The sequence below is a fragment of the Meleagris gallopavo genome, chromosome 1, assembly GCF_905368555.1.
Source record: "Meleagris gallopavo chromosome 1, MGAL_WU_HG_1.1, whole genome shotgun sequence".
NCBI classification, from domain to species: domain Eukaryota; kingdom Metazoa; phylum Chordata; class Aves; order Galliformes; family Phasianidae; genus Meleagris; species Meleagris gallopavo.
Window position 1 is genome coordinate 118,163,631 of NC_139404.1, and position 18,265 is coordinate 118,181,895.

The 18,265-nt window shown below is 38.4% G+C and overlaps 1 protein-coding gene across 6 annotated transcripts in view; it reads left to right on the top strand.

Moving 5' to 3' along the window:
- SH3KBP1 (SH3 domain containing kinase binding protein 1) overlaps positions 1-17,736 on the top strand; it is a 225,486-nt gene extending 207,750 nt beyond the window's left edge. For all 6 annotated transcript variants that reach the window (XM_085211162.1, XM_085211170.1, XM_085211146.1 and 3 more), the window contains 5 exons: positions 10,267-10,376; positions 11,615-11,740; positions 14,177-14,448; positions 15,747-15,810; positions 17,353-17,736. In XM_085211162.1, the coding sequence (XP_085067288.1) occupies positions 10,267-10,376; positions 11,615-11,740; positions 14,177-14,448; positions 15,747-15,810; positions 17,353-17,394 (614 nt within the window). In that variant the 3' untranslated portion in view covers positions 17,395-17,736. The remainder of the gene's footprint in view (positions 1-10,266; positions 10,377-11,614; positions 11,741-14,176; positions 14,449-15,746; positions 15,811-17,352) is intronic.
- Positions 17,737-18,265: the final 529 nt, after the last annotated feature.

Here is an 18,265-nt window from a genome sequence, read left to right on the forward strand (position 1 = left end):
TTATCATTTCTGATGTACTTTAAAAGGTTTTGTTTGTTTTTTTTTCTGTTAAAGAACACAAATAGAAACATGAAACAGTGAGCTATTCTGAGTAGGAGAACTGCTGTTGTTTTTTAAAACTTAAACAAGTGAAAAGGCCAAGGATGTCAGATTTGTTTCACAGATGTAATGTTAGTTTTGCCATATTTTTAATGCTGCAAAACGGAGCTTTTAATGCAATCTTTGCATTTTCCAGTATAAAGGAATAGAGGTCAAATTCATGCCGATCTGAATCAATTCTACTGAAAACGCTGATAAAGAGAAGTCTAAATTTCTGTTTAAAACAATTACAACACAAACAGTTTAATCAAGAAGTCACCTTGAAAGCAGTAAACATAGGCTATTTTTCCATCTTCTCTCGCCCTCCTTCTTTCTGAAGTTTCTGTGCAGGAGATGTTTGCAGAGGAGAGTGCTGCAGTAAGTGGCACTGCAAAACAAGGTGCTCTCCTCCTGTCCCAGGGCTGTAAGCAAAGCCCGTGACAGCCATCTTCACCTCCACTGAGAAATCCAACAGTGACAGCTGCTGCTGTCGCTCTCCGCAGTCACAGCTGTGCTGTGAGAAAACCCATCTTGTAAAAGGCAGAAGCAGGGTACCTTGAATGCGTAAGCATTGCTACCTTCCGCTGGCAGCATTAAATGTTATTTTGGTGTGGAGGTTTATACACAAACTGCTTTACTAGTGACCATTTCATAAAATAGTAACTTTTCAACTGCCAAACCTGCCTTCTCTTCATACTTGCAGGCATAGCTCAAAGTTGTGATTTGTACTTGAAATGTAAAAATAAAATGCTAAATTAATTTCATACTTATGAGCATTCCAACATCCATATGTCTGTTTTTTCTTAATCTCCTGCTGTTGCTATGGTTTATGATAGTAACATTATTCCATAAAACCAAGTAGTGTGCATTTTTTTATTTTTCTTTATACTAAACATGGAAAGATAGAAGTTTGAGATAAATTGCGTGAATATTTTTTATTGTAGATATTAATATGAAAGAATGGTGTGGAAATGCAGTCACATTCTGCCATTTAATGCTTACTAGCCCTGTTTATAAATTTGCTTCAAAGCCAGCAGGCCTTTACATTCTTGAAAGAAAGAGCTGATTGATTGCAAATAGCAAATAACTGTGTGATGAAAGTAAACTCTTATAATTCTCGTACTAGTTTCTTTGGAATTTATATCAGGATAAAAGCATAGAGTGCTTTGTTTTATTTTATGGTTTTGAACAACCTATAAAAGAGTAGGCAGAAAATTTAATTTATTATGGGTTTTGTTCATTTCAGGAACTAAGTTGTTTGTTTTTCAATGGAGAATAGGAGCCAACAGGAGTCTATAAACCAAACCACATATACCACAAGTTTCAAAGGGCTTAGCTTGTGACCTCCTGTTACCACTTATCGGGGAAACCTATTGAGCCGAAGGATAGAATAGTGTGAATACTTAGATAGGTATAACTTGATAGGGGTCAAACCAGACTGGCATTTACAAGGGCAAGTCATGTCATCCTAGCATGTTAGACAACTTATTAAAAAAGAAAAAGAAAAAAAAAGCGATGATTCTGGAATAAAAGTTGACCTGAAGGTCATAACTCATATGAATTTTCAGGAGGTTTTTGATGGCTCCTGATAAAATATTGCTGAAGAAATAACTTTTTAAGAGAGGATAGAGCAATAAATTAAAACTCGATAAGCCAAAACAATTTACAGTGTGTTAACGTCTTTTACTTTGAGGAAAGGACAGTCTGCAGGCCACTGTAATTGCGAAGATTTATGATAAATATGCTAGATTTTTAATTTATTTCCAAGAAAACAGAGGGTTGGTGCAGTCTTTTGGCTAAATGAGTAATAAGTAAAAACAATGAATGACTGTATATGGTGTCCAGTATTTTCCTAAGCAGCAGTGGATAAGGCACTGTGAGTCCAGGTAATAGCTGGCTGTGATATGTGTTACTGGTTGCCCAGTCCCCACTCACTCACTTTGTGGTAAAGGCAGCCTGTTTCTCTCAGGTTCATCCTTCCAGTCAAATTGGATCTGGTTAAATTTAATGGTTGTATGTCTTTTCATTAATCCAATTTCACACAATTAATTAGAGGGGACCTACGTGACAGACATGGTCAGACTTAGCTGCAGCCTTTGCAGAAGACTGAAGTTAAATGGCCTTCACAGTTGCTCAGATATATGCCCATTCTGGTGACAGGGGTGCTATTTCTTCATGAATACAGATACAGTTCCAAAACGCCTTCAGCTTTCGTAGAGGAAGTGAGTGAAAGCAGTGTTTAGCTGCAAGTTGCCTCATCCTGTATCATGCTTGTGCTTGATATTAAGGGTGAGCTGTGGTCTGCAGATGAATATAGCAGTGCTTCTTGGCTTCTTTGTCACAGTGAGGTTATTAGGCAATGGCTGTCACTTTCCCAGCACATCCTATAGCTGTTTAAAAGCCCTCCTAAAGGAGGAAGGGTGAGAACATATGGTGTCCTTCCATATGTCATCTCTCAAAATCCAAGTAAGTAAGCGAAGAGCAACAACAAAGACGATAATATAACTAGCAGCTGAGAAACAATATGCAGAGGGGAACTGAAGAATGTAGGTTCAAAACTTGTCTACATCCCCCATTCCAGATCAGTGGCTAAACACTGCTTGCTCTGGGAAAGTTACCTTACTGTTTTCTAAGAAATATCAAATCCCTAGAAGTTTTGTTGTCAGTGGGTCAGTCTAAATCACATTTAGATACATTCTCACTCAGCTTTACTTGAGAAGGCCACAGTTGCTTGAGCAAGGCTAAGGTGATGTGTAATACTGCACATAACGTTCTGTCAGTTGCATTTATGAGAGGTTATTTTTATGCAGATGCTAGTGCATGGCTTGGTTTCACTGGCATGTTTTACTGAATTCTGACTTGACATTTGAATTTTTTGATGATAATACAGCCTTGATTATGATTTTGCAAGCTGTATTGACAAAGGCAAGACCTGGTTAGCAATGTTGCTGCTGATTGTAAACGTAATGGCAGCTATTACTACTGTTGTTCATGCCTTTGCTTCTTTCTGCATTCCTTATCAAAAGCCACTGGAAAACTAGCCCTCAGAATATAATATTTAAGAGGAACCATTCCCTATTCCTCCTCACTTCTTTTGTTTTCTTTCTCCCTGTTTTCAGTGATGCCTTTACTTTACTTTCCACACATATTTCATCCAGCTTTTCCTATTCTCATCTCTTTGCCATGGGTAATTCTTCTTCATTTCATGAGGGTAAGGCCTTTTATTTTCCATTTCCTTCCTGTCCTGTGTTTGCTTTAGTTGACAGTGTGTAACAAACATAAATACTTCGTTGAATGGCTGATGTGTACTTAGCAGTTACATATTTTTTTAATTCAGAGTAGAAATGGAATGTACTGTGACAGAAAGTCTTGCACCATTGCAATGAAATGAGAAATCATGATAGTACATTTTATTTTCGAGTAAGAAAATTCAGTTATGTAAGTGAAGAGTACAGTATGCATACACTGTTTGTCAATGCTGTGATTTCATTAATATGCTCTTACAGGCAGATGATGTCATCACAAAGATCAATGTTTGTATTCCATTATGATGCCCTTAAATGTCAAAAAAATAAATGTTATTTAGCTACATGCTCAGATGGTTTTCTAGTCTGAAATGGGGGAAAAAAACAAACAAACATAGAAATTGGAAAAGTGTTCGTTGACTTTCAGTGGATCTTGCATAGACATGTCACCCAAAACTTGCCTTTGATATTTCTGTGGTTAAATCACAGCAGTTAGATCTGTTGTAAATCTCATGTCCAGACTCCTGTTCCAGAATGACAGCGACTTTTGGAACTGAGTTTGAAGTGCTTCTAAAGCAACAAAAGCTACATTGAAAGTAAATCCTCTTCTACTGACACAAGAGCAGTCTCTGCAGAATTGTATTGATTTAGTTGGTTTAAATTCATGTCCTATTGCATAACTTGAATTTTAGATTATGCAGTTGATTATTTAATCAATTAATTAATATAATAGATCATGCATTGAATATTTAGATTATTTCTTCTTATCTACACAAAGAACTGTTACTTCTGAGAACCATTGCAATGACAAAAAGAAACATCTAGCACTAGCTTGCTGACTCAAGCACTAATGATTCCAGAAAAATACTGAACTATTCCAATTAATTGTTGGTATTGGCTTCATTCTATGAATCAAGATTATCCCAACTCTTTTAACTATATGCATGCACACTGTAGAATACTGAAATCCTGAAGCAAGTCTTGTATATCCAAAATATTATAGCTTTGATACCACCTCACATTTATAGCAACACAGATTTTAAAAAAGTGGTTAAAAGAATAAGCCACAAAGAAATAAATATAGTGTATCTGCTGTGGGAATGTTCAGGTAATCCACACATGAAGCAGTTTGTGCACTTTGCAAAAGACTGATTTGCACAGATACCTACCACATAGAGCCAAGTGGACACAATCTTTCTAGTATTTTTCCTGGCTCTTTACATGTTTTGGATAGTATTTATGAAAGCAGCTAATAATCTTCAGCAGTACTAACAGAAGAATCATATGTACTCATTGATTCCTGCTGAAACATTCAGTGTTGGTATGAATTTTAAGAGTTTTCCTCAAGGCTGGTTGACTTGAGTACATTTTTCAGCATTTCCTCAGACTTTATTGCTCAGAGCATTTGCTGAAGGATCATGGAGCACCAACTCAAGCCCTGTTATCAGCTGTTCTCTTTTCCTGTCCCTGCCATAAGCCAGGTGCCAACATACCTGGAAAGGTACTTAAAAATACTCTACTTGAAATTATCTAATAAACACAACTTCTTCAGAATTTCTTTGAGCTGTATTTGCAAGTGCTCCAGAACTCAACATGTGCTAACAAATAAGTGCTCGTATTTGCTAAGAGAGATGATCAATGTGCCTCTACCGGAATAAAGTGATCTAATAAAGCTTGGCCCACACCAGGGAAAAAGGCAAAGAATTTTTCCAGAAAAAAGTTATAGAATGGAGCAACCCAAGCCATTCTACGATTCTGTGATTTTTGTGCTTAAATCACAGGTCGCTGTATTGCAAGACAAAATTACGTTGCCTGAAGACACAGAGTAAAGGTTGGAAAAAGGAAAATACTGCTGAATATAAGGGTTGGAGGACGAAATATGGCTTCTATAGTGAAGACTGTAATCTGCCTAGAACAATTCTTTCTTTCTATGCTACTGTTCATGCTAATTTGAATATAGCAAAGGAAAGAAGCAGAACTACAAAAGTCACTGAATCCAAATTACCCATAAACCTAGGTGTGAATTATAAACATTGTGATCAGTGATATGCTCATAGTGCATTACGTAAATTAATTAAGTCTTTTGCCCTGGAGGGTGCTGAAGAAAAAGCAGTCACACCAAAATTTAAATCATTCTCTATGTGTGTCAAATGGAGGTGCCTGAAAACAGCATATCCATTTCTTCTAGCTCAATTTCCTTGACCTTTTAGCTCTTCCTTGGCATCTCCTGAATTGTTAAAAATAAAATCCTTATGAGGACACTGGCAAGTGCTTTGCTAAGATCATTACGGCAGCTTTCTACTTTCTGCTATTAAGCCAATAAAACTTGGGGCTGAGACGTGAAAATCAAATCGTATGCTTTAGGAAAGGTGGCTGTCCAGTGGCTGTCCAAGGAAGCCTGGCCAGCATAGGTTTTTCCACCCAGAGCAAAGAGTCGTGGGCAGACTGACCAGACAGACTTACACAGAGCAACTCTGTGGCCGGGGAACTCTCCTGCTAAAAGTGAATTATCCAAATCTTAGAAAAGAGGCAGCAGATTATCCTGGGTGTGATCCTGCTACCCTGACTAAAAGTGCAGCAGTGTTCCTTGAAGGATGGAATGTTGCTCAGCAGGGAGAGGTGAGCAGAACCTGAGTACTTGAAGTAGTTAAAATAATTCTGGGCTTGTGAAAATTCCCAGTCATATTCGTATTCTCTGTTGAGCTGCTTTTTAATTAGCACTGTGTATTGAACTGACTTTAATGCAGAAGATCTCACTTGCCATATCTGTCTCATTTGATGCAGGATAGCTTTCAGGATTAATGCGTTTAAAGACAGTACATCATTTAACTAGCCTATTGTCAATCCTTTAAATGTATTAAATATGATAATGAAATGAAATCTACCTCTGTGATTTTTTGTGACGTTATCTTCTACAAATGAATTGGATGCCACCTTGGCCTCATTTATTCCAGCCCTGCTGTATTTATCTTCTCCGAAATCTTGCCATTAGCATTCTGAATATGTTGATTCTGATATTATCCATCACTTTCCATTTCATTTTTCCCAAGGTGAAATTTCTCTGCTAATTTAGAAAGCTTTCCATCTTCATTATGTAGAAATGACTTTGCCCAAAGACTGAAAAAAAACCCAAACTGGGGCCTAGGCACAATTTCTGCTAGAATAGTAAATGAATGCGTGGAGGAGGGGAGCAAGGAAGGAAGTGTAGCCATTTAATTCCTTCCTGAGAATTCTTCTGAAGGGATTGGAAGTTGTTTTCTGGGAAGGTACAAATCTGAAAAGCTCAGAACTTTTTCCTCAAATAGACATTTGCTTTTCTGAATCTGGATTCTGTTTGAAAACACCGTGGCCATGTCTTCAAGCAAACACGAGAATGGTGAAAAAAATCCTATTCTTAAGTGTCATGGAAAGATACTAGGGAATAATTTTTGCACAGTCAGTATTTCTCCAATTTATTCCTATAGCTGTGTTTGCTCAGTAAGCTGGGCATTTTCTTGGGTGTACTACACCAGTATGCATAAATTGCCAGCTTGATCACCAAGGCAGTAACAAAGCTCAGTGCATCTATTTATTTGTAGAACAACTATCACCTATTTTTTAATTAGGGTTTTTCTTCAATTAGAGATTACCACTATTAATTGAAGGGTGTCTCCTGTCTTCTGTGTGTTTAAGAGAAACCTTCTTTCCTGGTTACTATTAACAGACACAGAAAGCTGGACCAAGGTATCCTTCAATTCTCTTGGATGCTAATGCTGCCTTACTGGCAATTAACATGCCTGCAAATATGGTAGATCACATTTTAAGGGCCTCTCATTTGGCCCTTCTCAGGAAAGTTTTATAGTTTGATTAGTCTGTAAATTTAAGCTTACAGTGCCTGATGACTGGAGCAGTACACCCCAGAACCAGATGGATGCATTTAATAACTTTGGTGAGTGTGATGTAGTCACACCCATATAGCCTGGCTTTCCATTAACAATAAAAAAATCATATTTGATTATTACCTCTGTAATTGAGTTAATTACTGAAGCTGCAGTATAGATGACAGTAAGGCAGAGGTCTATTGTGTGGTTTTGTTCCTCATTTTCTTCACTAGTATAGGAGGTGGGAAGTGAGTGGTCAGGGAAGGTGGTGATTATCTTCAATGCAGAAGGGATTTGGAAGTGAGAACCACATCTAAATAAGGAGAACAAACTGGGAGGGGATGATAAAAGAGCATGTGAAGTTACTGGAGATGGGTTTATTTTAGCGCTGTACCAAGTGCTGTCCCTTACACTTAAATAGAGTCTCATTTATAGTGTCAGCTGAATGGCTGTGATTTTACCAGTTTGGCTGTAGATTTTACCAGTGGAACCTTTCCAACCTCTGCTCTGCTCTGCTCCTTTTTTAAAATTCAGCGTAGGTATTGGCCGCTTTAGTGTATTTTTCTGGCCATCAGAAATGCATTCAAAAGTAGAAGAAATGGAGAATTGTCATATTTCTTCCCATTATTTCTTCTTAGCAGAAGCTTTGCACGGGAATGTTTGTGTTTCTTGGTATTCATAAAATGTGTGGAGTACCTTTCATCTGCGAGTGCCCATGGTCTTCTGAACAAAAATATGTACCCTCGTCTGCTGTTATCAATACATTTTGCAATTGAAACATGATTTTTTTTTTTTTTTTTAATCAGACATAGAAGTCTAGGTAACAGTTTATTTAGGCCAAAGAAACACAGTGTTAATACTGTCACTGTTTTTTTTTTTTTTTCCATTGATGTTTTCCGTTTTAGGATAGATATTTATCCTATGTAAGAACAGAGGAAGAGTGAGTGGCTCTTACAAAGGAAGTGGAAACAGAGAAATTGTGCACTAGAGCACTCACATGTATTCTCATGGAGATAACTGCAGTCAGTTTACCGCCCTCATAGCAATAGCCTACTTCTCCTCTCAGCTTTAGCAGCTAACGATCCTTTCTTCAGCACAGGTATTTGTGTGGCTTGGCACACAGTTTTGGAAGATAAGCTGAATTAAAACTAGGTCAAGAAAAAAACAATGAAGATGGTTAGGTGGGGAAGAGCAGCTGGGGCAAGCAGAGTGCTGCTTCAAGTCACCATTTGTACTTGTGTATGTGAACTTCACGTGTTTATGGAAAGTCTGTTATTGATGGCAATATTTTCTTGCTATGCAACCTAATTAAGTAACACACGGTAGCAAAAATAAAGACAATGCATAAAAATACATTGCTGATTTGCCGTGTGGTCTTAAGCAAGCCATTTAGCTATCTCACACATCAGCTTCACGCTGGCTATTCTGGAAATCAACTCCTATATTTAGGCTGATGTTTCTTCCAGAAAAGAATTATTTTACTTCCATTTCTCCTCTCCTGTAACCCTGGAGGTCTGTGTGCTTCCTTGCAATTTTGTGTAATCTGTTTGGGTTAGCTCATTTTTCTTTTCAAAGCATTGTAGCTTCACCTAATACTTGCATTCATTCAAAGCTTTGGATTACCAAATTGCTATTGACTGGCTGTGTTGATACCTCACGGCAAGGGCTGCAACAGTCAATAAGGAAGCAGTGAGAGAAATATCTGGCAGACGACAGTGGTGTCACTGGTTATATATAGGAAGAGTTGCTCCAAAAATAAAGTAATGTTTAGAGGTGAATAACCTCTGACTATTTCAGGGCTATTGAAAGAGGTGTCTCTTTTTTTTTTTTTTAAATCTTTTTATAAATCTCCTGGGGATGGAAAAATATTGCTGAATCAAGAACATCTAATCCCATTTGTTTCCTAGCTGCCAATTCACAAGTACTTGAATTCATTTAAGTGTCCTTCAGTGTGCATTGTTTATTGCACAAACACAGGTTTGTTTTCCTGTTATGTGATTTTGTACCGTCTTTGTAACACAGCAGTAATGCTTGAACTTCAGAGACTCATTGTTCTGCAGCAGATTGGAAAATTAAGAGCACTGTTAAATTACAAGCTGTATTTCCCACACGTATGCAGTGAAAAATGGTCTCTGAGTAATAAATATTCTAGCATTTGATTCATGCCTGAAAGTAATTTTACAGAATTTGGATATATCGTGCCTAGAGTATCTCTTGTATGTTTTCTCAATCATTTCTGTTTAACATATGCGATAGGGCGTTGTGAAATTGAGGTGACTGCAACTGATACAACCCATAAAAATAGATGAAAGGCGTTAAGCCATTTGATTCAGGCACGTAATCATGAGCTGCAGTATTCCTTCAGCCTTCGCATCGATCTTTCACATAAACACGTGGCTGGATTCAGCAAGCACCTTCCCAGTGCATTTCATTAACCGCAAAGACACTCATGGGCTTTGTACCTTTCTGGAGCCTGCAGGAGTTTTTGCTTACCATAACCTCTGGACTGCTGGAGATAATCCCTTCATCTTCAGCTTCTGGAAACTCTGCTGCCTCCAGCTGCAGGCATCCAGGAACTTGCAGAGGCCTTCCAGCTCCAGCACGCTCATTCTCTGATCCTGTGAGCAATTGTATGTGGTGCCGCCAGTGCAGCGCTGGCTGTACAGCACGTGAGACAACGTGTGTGCTGTATTCTATCTCCAGCTGCTTGGAAAAAAAATTAGTAATCCTTCTAATAGCAAGATGGAAATTTTGAAACTGTTCATTACCATAGGATCTGTGTTGTCATTTAGCTCTCACTATGCTGAATGTAAACAAAACCAGAGGCTCCTCTGCTCATTTCCCCTCTGTTGTGTTTGAGGTGGAAGGGCCGTTGTGTGTAGCAAGGGCAACTGGATTGCAGCTGCCTCTGACTTCCAGGTTCTTTTAGTGACATCATGCTGTCTACATGTGCTCAGAACACTGTAATACAATGGGAAAATGGGATTTGGTTTCTTTGAAATTAAAAGAAAAGAAAAAACTGATTTTTTTTCCCTTTCAGAATAGTTGCCAGAAAATCAAATCAATTCTGTTTTATTTTTAAGACTTGGAAGGTTTTGACTCTGTAGTACCAATTGCTGAGAAACTTAATCATCCAACTACGACCAGACCAAAAGCTACTGGCAGGCGACCACCCTCCCAGTCTTTCACATCTGTAAGTGTAATTTTCTTTTTATTTTAAAAAGATTTTTCCTGAACTACTTCTTCTCTGTCTTTCTGTTCCCTTATGCTTTTAATCCATTTACGCAGCCATTCCTGTACAGCAAGGCAGAGAGATGCAGGAAAATTTGTTTCTAAAGGCTGCCAATGTTTTGAATGCTAATGTTTAAAACATTCCCTCCCTTGTGAGATTTGTACCCCCCCTTCGGGTGCTGCCAGGTATTCCTTGCCAACCATGGCTGAGGCCAGAAAAACACTCTATAAAAAACCTTTGGAATAAATTAGTTTGTGCAAAATATCAAGGATATTAACAGCATTTCCCAAAGGGAGGATTTCCCTTTGGGCCGGTTAGTAGAGTTTGAGGACAACAGACTGTTGTTGGTCTTCAACGACTCTCCTCATGCATCTCCATCAATCATTTCTTCTCCTTAAGCTGACACCTGTAAATAAAGGGGTGATTTAAATTTCTAGTATCTTTAGACCAGTTGGTCTCAGAAACCTTGCTTTGGAATGTGCTGCTCAGTTTTTCAGTCTTTTTTCTGTGGAGATTGGGGATTGTTTTTTCCACACTTTCTGCATTCTGGAATATGAGAATGAGAACAACTCCTGCTCATACCCATCTTCACGTGGCTAAAGAAAAATGAAGTGGGGGGAAGTGTAAAGGAGTGTTGTGAAACTAATAAAAAACAAACAAAAAGTCTTTCAAATTTGTCTATGAACATAAATACAGAAACCTAAAAGAAATTCAGAGGCTTTTCTTCCCCTGACAAATCCATGGGTAAATGGACAAGGGGTAGAGAAAAACCTTCCTTGTTTGCACCTTTGCAAAGAGCCCCTATGGCAGGCCTGTACTGTGCCATCAGTGTGCATAGGCAGTAGTGAGACTCCTCAAAAGACCTGCACTATAGGCAAAGCAGTGGCAGGACTGACACCCCACAGCATGCAGAGCATCCTAGCCAAGTAAGGTAGACAGGAAGGTGCTTTAGTCTTAGAGTATAATGCAAGGCAAAGGTGGAAATTCACATTGAATCCTAATCTCTAAGAATTTCTCATTTCATGGAAAGCAAAACAAAAAATGGAAGGAGGGAGAGTACTGATTTTCAGGTTGTTAATTTGGAAATTATGACCAAAAAAAAAAAACAACCACCAAGCCACCACATAAATGCTTTTCTTATTCCTATGTTAAATCCTTATACAGTGAAAATATCTGCTTTTTTTCTTCTCTCTACTTAGTCGTCCCTTTCAAGCCCAGATTTCTTTGACTCACCAAGTCCTGAAGAAGAGAAAGAAGAACATGTTTCCATTACACACAAAACTATTGAAGTGTCAAAGAAATCAAGAACTGTTACAATATCACAGGTAAATCAATTGGGATGCCTGTTCATCCTTACTGTGTGGGTATTTTAATTTATGAAAACATTATTCAAATAGTTACTTTCAATATTAATTCTTTTAATATTAACACAACAACCACTTTTGTAACCAGTCCTTTAAAGAAATGTAAAAATGGTAAGGCCGTTCTGTGTTTGAAAAGTCTAAAGTGAATTGCAGAGTTAAATGCCTCCATAAACATAGTATGAAAAAATTCTTTCTAGTTTAATTGCAATTCACAGAATCAGAGAAGCTAGGGAAATAGATGTTAGAAACAAAGGCCTTTTTTTTGCAGCTGTAAATTGAGTTTACATGAAATGAGTGTTTGAGCAAAGCAAATAAATACAACTCTTTGAGCCATTCTAACAGTATGTGAATTAAAATTTGCAAGTACAGTCACTTTTTATGCTGGTATAATTCTATTTATCATATAGGCTTGTGCCATTCTTACTCTGTCTTGGTAGAAAACTGAGAAATGATCAAATACTATGGAAGGAATAAATTGATCAGGCTTTAGAGTTTGGTGCTATAGTACATAAGGATACCTTGGCTAATAAAAATATTACATTGTAATATTTATATTTTTAATACTATTTGTATTTCAAAAATTATTTGAAAGATGCAGTCACACACTTCTGTGATCAAATTATGAGGATAATGTTTTGCTGTATAGCTCCCTCTTCTGGGTGTATTTGAATTAATGAATATTCTTGGGCCAACATTCGTAAATGATATGCTGGCATGACAACAGTGTAGATCTTGTTCCTCTAAAACACGAAGACTGCTATCAGAAAGTGTCTGCCTGAGGCTTTGATCCAGATGGATAGATAGGATGTGGCATAACATGTTCACTGTGGATGGTTCCAGATGTGCCTTGCTCACTTGCTGCCTGACATCCCTGTTCAGTTCAAAGGAAACTTGCATCAGGTTGTTGAAGGATTATTATCCATGAAGGGTCTGGTTGCAGGTACATACTACTCAGACATTCATACACATACGTAAAACATTAAAGGAGCATAATTAAGATCACAAGAGTCAAGCATTCAAGCCACCAGGATTATTCATCTCTCTTGCGATTTATAATGCCATTTTTCTGCATCTGGTCGCACTATTTGTTTCACAGAAGACTTTCTTCTATGCAGTGTTTGTCTGGGGCAGGTTCTGCACTCAGTCACTCTCATGTAGTAGAGGAAACAGTTTTTTACAGAACTTGGTGGATCCTGCTTTTCCCTCCCCACCGCGTTTTCTCTTAGTTGTCATCTGACTGCTAATTTTTCTCTCAGTTACTTTGTTGAGTTAATGCCATTGCTCTAGTCCTCAAGTCTTCGCTTACCATGTATCTGTGTTTGCATACTATTTGTTCTCAGTATCTGATTTGCTATTCAGTTTCAGTATCTCTTTCTCAGTGAGAGAATTAAAGGGCTGTCTAGTGCTTTCTCTTACTCTGGCCCAAAAATCAGAACTTAGTTAGTTCTGGTAGGCATCATATAATGCCCACATTAGCATTACCAAGTAATAATATGGTGAACAATTAAGACTTACCTTACTTACCAGTGTGACAACTGTACTTTTACACTGTTCTGTGTGTGCAGTGAGGTAACGGATCTTACACAGTAGGTGCTTTCTATACCTTGCCTACTATGTAGAGCACTGGATTGCAATTCAAGAAGTATGGGATGCTTTTGAGCTAAGCCAGAAATTTTCAAGGTAACCACACAAATGTTGTGTTTTTCTCTTAAGTTCCTGTAAGAATAAAGAGCCGTTGGTAGTTATGAGGATCCACAGATGCTTTGGCTACTCAAAGACAGGAAATAAAATTATACAACTATATTCTTTTGTATTAATATATTTTCATTCTGAAGTCATGGGATTTTGTTCCTTTTTATATCATACCACCAAGCAAATCTGTGGAATAGTTAGGTATTTTTGTAATACTAAGGGCAGCATTTAATGCCTTTTTTTTTTTTTTTTTTTTTTTTTAAGACAATGTCAGATATAGAAGAATCCTTCAGTGCTTAATTGAAAACTATAAATGTAATCTGCAAAAAATGCAATTGGATTTCGGGCCTTAATGTTGTGCTTTGCAGGACCTCAGTGAACGCAGGCATATTCCTACAATCCTCTGTGAGAAACAGTGGATATCTGTCCTTGTTTCATTATACTGCTGGGTCTAAGATCTTGGAAATGGTTTTTTCTGGTTAGTTTTAGCAACTGTGGAAACTTCCACTGAAGCTGTCCGAAATAACAGGCTAGGCACCCTCTGAGGTAGATGTACAAAGATAATTTACCTAATTGTTGCATCTCTGATGCTTTGACTATGGATTTTCAACATTACTACAGAGCAGCAAAATACTTAATGTTTCTAATAGGTCTGATTTTCATAAAGATTTCTCCTGGCACTTTTTTTTTTTTTTTTTTTTACAGGTATTTGATAATAAAACTCCATTGCCTCCAAAGCCAGGAGGTTTGGCTAGTGGCAGTAATGTACAACCATCTCTATCCCCTTCACCATCACCTGGATTTCATTCAATTGCTATGGGAACAACAGGCCACAGGTCAAATTCCCCATCCCTACTTGGTGCAGAAGGAAAGCCAAAGACTGAACACTTGAGCCAGGGTCAGACTGCCCTGGAAGAGCTGAAAACACAAGTTAAGGAGCTAAGAACTATCATTGAAACGATGAAAGACCAGCAAAAGTAAGTACTGCAAGTCATCCAATAAGTGTGCCGTCAGTGTCTTCTGGAGCTTGTCTTCGTATACATTACTCTGCACTGATTGCTTTTGTATTTGCAAGTGGTTTCTGTCTACTTTCCAGATGTTCAGGAAATGTTCAGAGCTAAGAGACTCAGGAAAAAAGACTGTATCAGTCTCTAACGGCTTCTGATGTTTTCTGCTTTGTGACATAAGCAGATGTTTGTGGACTGTTGAATAAGTTAAGTTAGATGGAATTAGCACTGAATAATTTTTTTATTGTTTAATCTACTGGTAACTATTTGGAACTCACATGCACTGATCTTAACGAGAGGGCATTTGTACTGGTTGTAGCACAAATTTCACGCAGGTTCCTAAGAAGTTAGATCAGTGCATTGTTTCATTCTTAGTGCACGTTCAGAGGAAGCTTGTATTTCAAAAGGCGTAACTGATTTGTAACATTTGAAGACCTTTGGATTTATGACTCTGCATGTTATCTTAGGGCTGGACAACTTTCTTTTTCTTTAAGCTTCTCATTTAGTAGGAGAAACATGGTCTGTCACGTAGTTTTTGCTGTTCCTGAGGGAGAAGGTTGATGTTTTGGAAACTGTAGCCCAAGTAGGAAAAAGAAAAGGGGAAAAAGAAAAGGGAAAGCAGACTGCAGAGACTGTAGCAGAACACGGGTGTGGCTGGGTTTTGAGAAGAGACATTGCAAGAGGGCACATCTCGAACTGGAAGTAGACACCAAGCCCCATGTCTTCACCCTGTAGCTTGGCTCCTGGTCCTCTAGTTTTCCCAGCCCTTCTTATGTGGGCTGCTCCCACCCGGTGGCTTCTATCACAAGGTGAGCTCATTTCAATGGGAATGTGGGAAGGTTACATTGTATTGTTGGCACAAGAAGCTTTTAACTGGCTTGAATATGTTACAGGACTGGAAGTTTTTGTGTTACCAGTCCTTATAACCTACCAACAACCAATCTACATTTTATATGAAAAAAGGCAACTGGGTACTGATAAAATGTTGATTCAGCTAGCCAAGAGCAAAAGCTGTGGATGCAGAACTGTTAGAGGGAAACGTATTACTCATATTATTAATTAGCAGGAGGAGAAACTGCTCTTTTATAGATAGCGCTACTTCTCTATAATATGTAATACACAAGAGTATACTTACTTTAATTAGTTCTTTGGGGATAAAAAAGAAATAAGTAGTGAAGGAGGGAAAATATGTCTCCAGGAGGTGATCCTTTGTGTTTTACTAGTTTCAATATTTGCATTCCAAGTTTTTTATTGTGTTCTTTTAACAGAAAAGAGATTAAGCAGTTGCTGTCTGAATTGGATGAAGAAAAGAAGATCCGTCTACGATTGCAGGTACTTACATAATTTATAGTGCTATGGAAATATTGGCAGGTTTGATTTAGCTTCAGGTACAGGACATAAAACTCTGATAAGATGCTTAGGTTCCAGCGAATCAAAAGCTTTTACCATTTCTGAAAGGAGATACTTATTCCCTTCATCACATTGCCAGTCTGTGTCATATGTATTGCAGTTTTGGATTCTTACAGAAAAAAAAAAAAAAGATAATTATCTACAAATTCATCAGTCCAAGTAGACAAATACCAAGCAAAAGAACAATACAGGCTTCCAAGCATATTTCTTTAGTATCAATTTTAATGGTCTGATTTTGTCACAAGTGGAATAGTGCATTTTTAAATGATTTACTCTCTCCCAAAGCTTTATATTTTGTATTTTATATTTCACATTGCAAGATTTTTATGTCTGTTTTATAGACTGAATTCCAGTTGCCTTCACTAAAGCATCATAAATAATATAAAAGGTGGCGTTAGGATTAAGAGCCATTACTGCTATCATAGCTGTATGGTACCTAAGTTGGCAAATTGATTTAGTGTTTCCAAGCACTGTTCTGCTCTTCCTGTGTAAGAGGAACGGAGCTGCACCTCTGTTAGGGTCACAGACAGTGCAGCTTCAGCGTGGAATGACTTTGAATTTGCTTTTCCAGATTTTGAAGTGTAATGTACTTGATAAGAGTTTTAGTATTGATTACATTTTATATTTCTATGGAATAGGTCAACTGTACTTTATCTTTGTTCTAGTGATAGAAAATCGAACTGTAATTTCACTGGGCTGCTTAGAAGAGGACTTGGGAACATGACAAAGAGTGGCAGAACAGGGGATCATCAATGTCTGTGCTCCAGGGCTGTGTAAAGGACTTTATGCATGCAACCACATAAGCTTCTAGTAGCACACAATTCATGGTCAGCTCAAATTGAAATAGAATCAGAGTTTATCTCAAGGTGGAAGAGACCTAAAAGGATCATTGAGCCCAACCTGTTCCATGCCCTGTGGTGCAGCCCCTTTCCCCGACCCCCAGCTGCCCCTCCCCTGACACAGCTCCATGCCGTTCCCTCGGGCCCTGTCGCTGTCACACAGAGCAGAGCTCAGCGCTGCCCCTCCGCTCCCTGTGAGGAGCTGCAGCCGCCATCAGGCCTCCCCAGGTTTTCCTGGTCAGCTGTGGGTGTTTGCAGTCAGTGGCAGTTCAGTTGTGCTGGGTGTAAGTGCAGCAACTGGTGCATGGGCACAGTTTGGTGAGTTATTTCCTGGCAGCAAGTTGCACAGGCTGTGACAGTCGTCACTGAGAATTGAGAGAGTTCAAGAGGTCTTGGGGCATGTTCAATGACTGTGCTTATCTAACTCTGAAGGGAGGAAGCCATGACCAGTCACCTTGTGCAGCTGAGAAGGTCACCTCAATTTGTGAAATCTTTGGAAATAAGGGTGGTATGAGGCCTGTGCTGACATCTGTGGACAGAATGAAATATGTGCAAACTGCACCAACTGTGCTTTAGTTTGTTAAAACATCTGATTTCAACAAAAATACTTTTTTTTTTCTTTCAGATGGAAGTTAATGACATAAAGAAAGCTCTTCAATCAAAGTGAATACTTGATAGATGGAATGTTGCATTATTCTACGTGACTGAGACTCAAATTTATGCCCCAGCCAAAATAACTTTGTGCCAAATGATTTAAGAATTGCCTCAACATCCCTTTATCGAAGGATTAGCACAACCGTTTTTGATAGCACAACAGAAATACCAACAGTGAGGAAAAATCTTCCACACGAAGCGGTGCTGTGTGGCACTGGTTGTGACTGAATTCGATCTTCTTGTGCTAAAGGCTCTCTACTTCAAGATCATAGGTGAAATGAAAACTCAGGCAGTTTAGTCCATAGTGGTACTATTTTGATGATATTTTTCCATAAATAAAGTGTATTTCAGATTATCTGTTTACAAGCTTTATGATTTTGATTTTTTTTGTTTTGTTTTGTTTTTGTTTTTTAATTGTCTTTTGTCACAGATTTTAAAATGTTTCTACTGCGTATAGCCAGGAATGAATGTTAACGTTGGGGCTGGAGGGATTATTTTTGCTTCGAGATAGAACAGCCTACTTCTTGTTACACTTTTAAGTTGTTAAATATGCAATTTCATGTCCCCCAACCCCCTACAATGAAACTTACGTTGTGTACAGTAATGTATTTAGGAGAAGAAAACCAACAGAATAAGAATCCGGTCTTTGCAATGATTTGTGCCTTTCTTTGCCACACACCGACGGGAGCTGGTTGCAGGTCAGGTGTCCATCACGTAGCTACCCCCATCTCCCGTCACCGGTGTCCGGTAGAGGTCACACTCACCGTGTAAGCTAGCTGCTCCACACAGCCAGGTCCCTGCCAAGCGGTGGGACAGTGGCACAGTTGAGAGCATCTCTGTCTTCATCAGCTGTGGCTTTTTAGCTTTCCCGTTTTCAGTAGCCT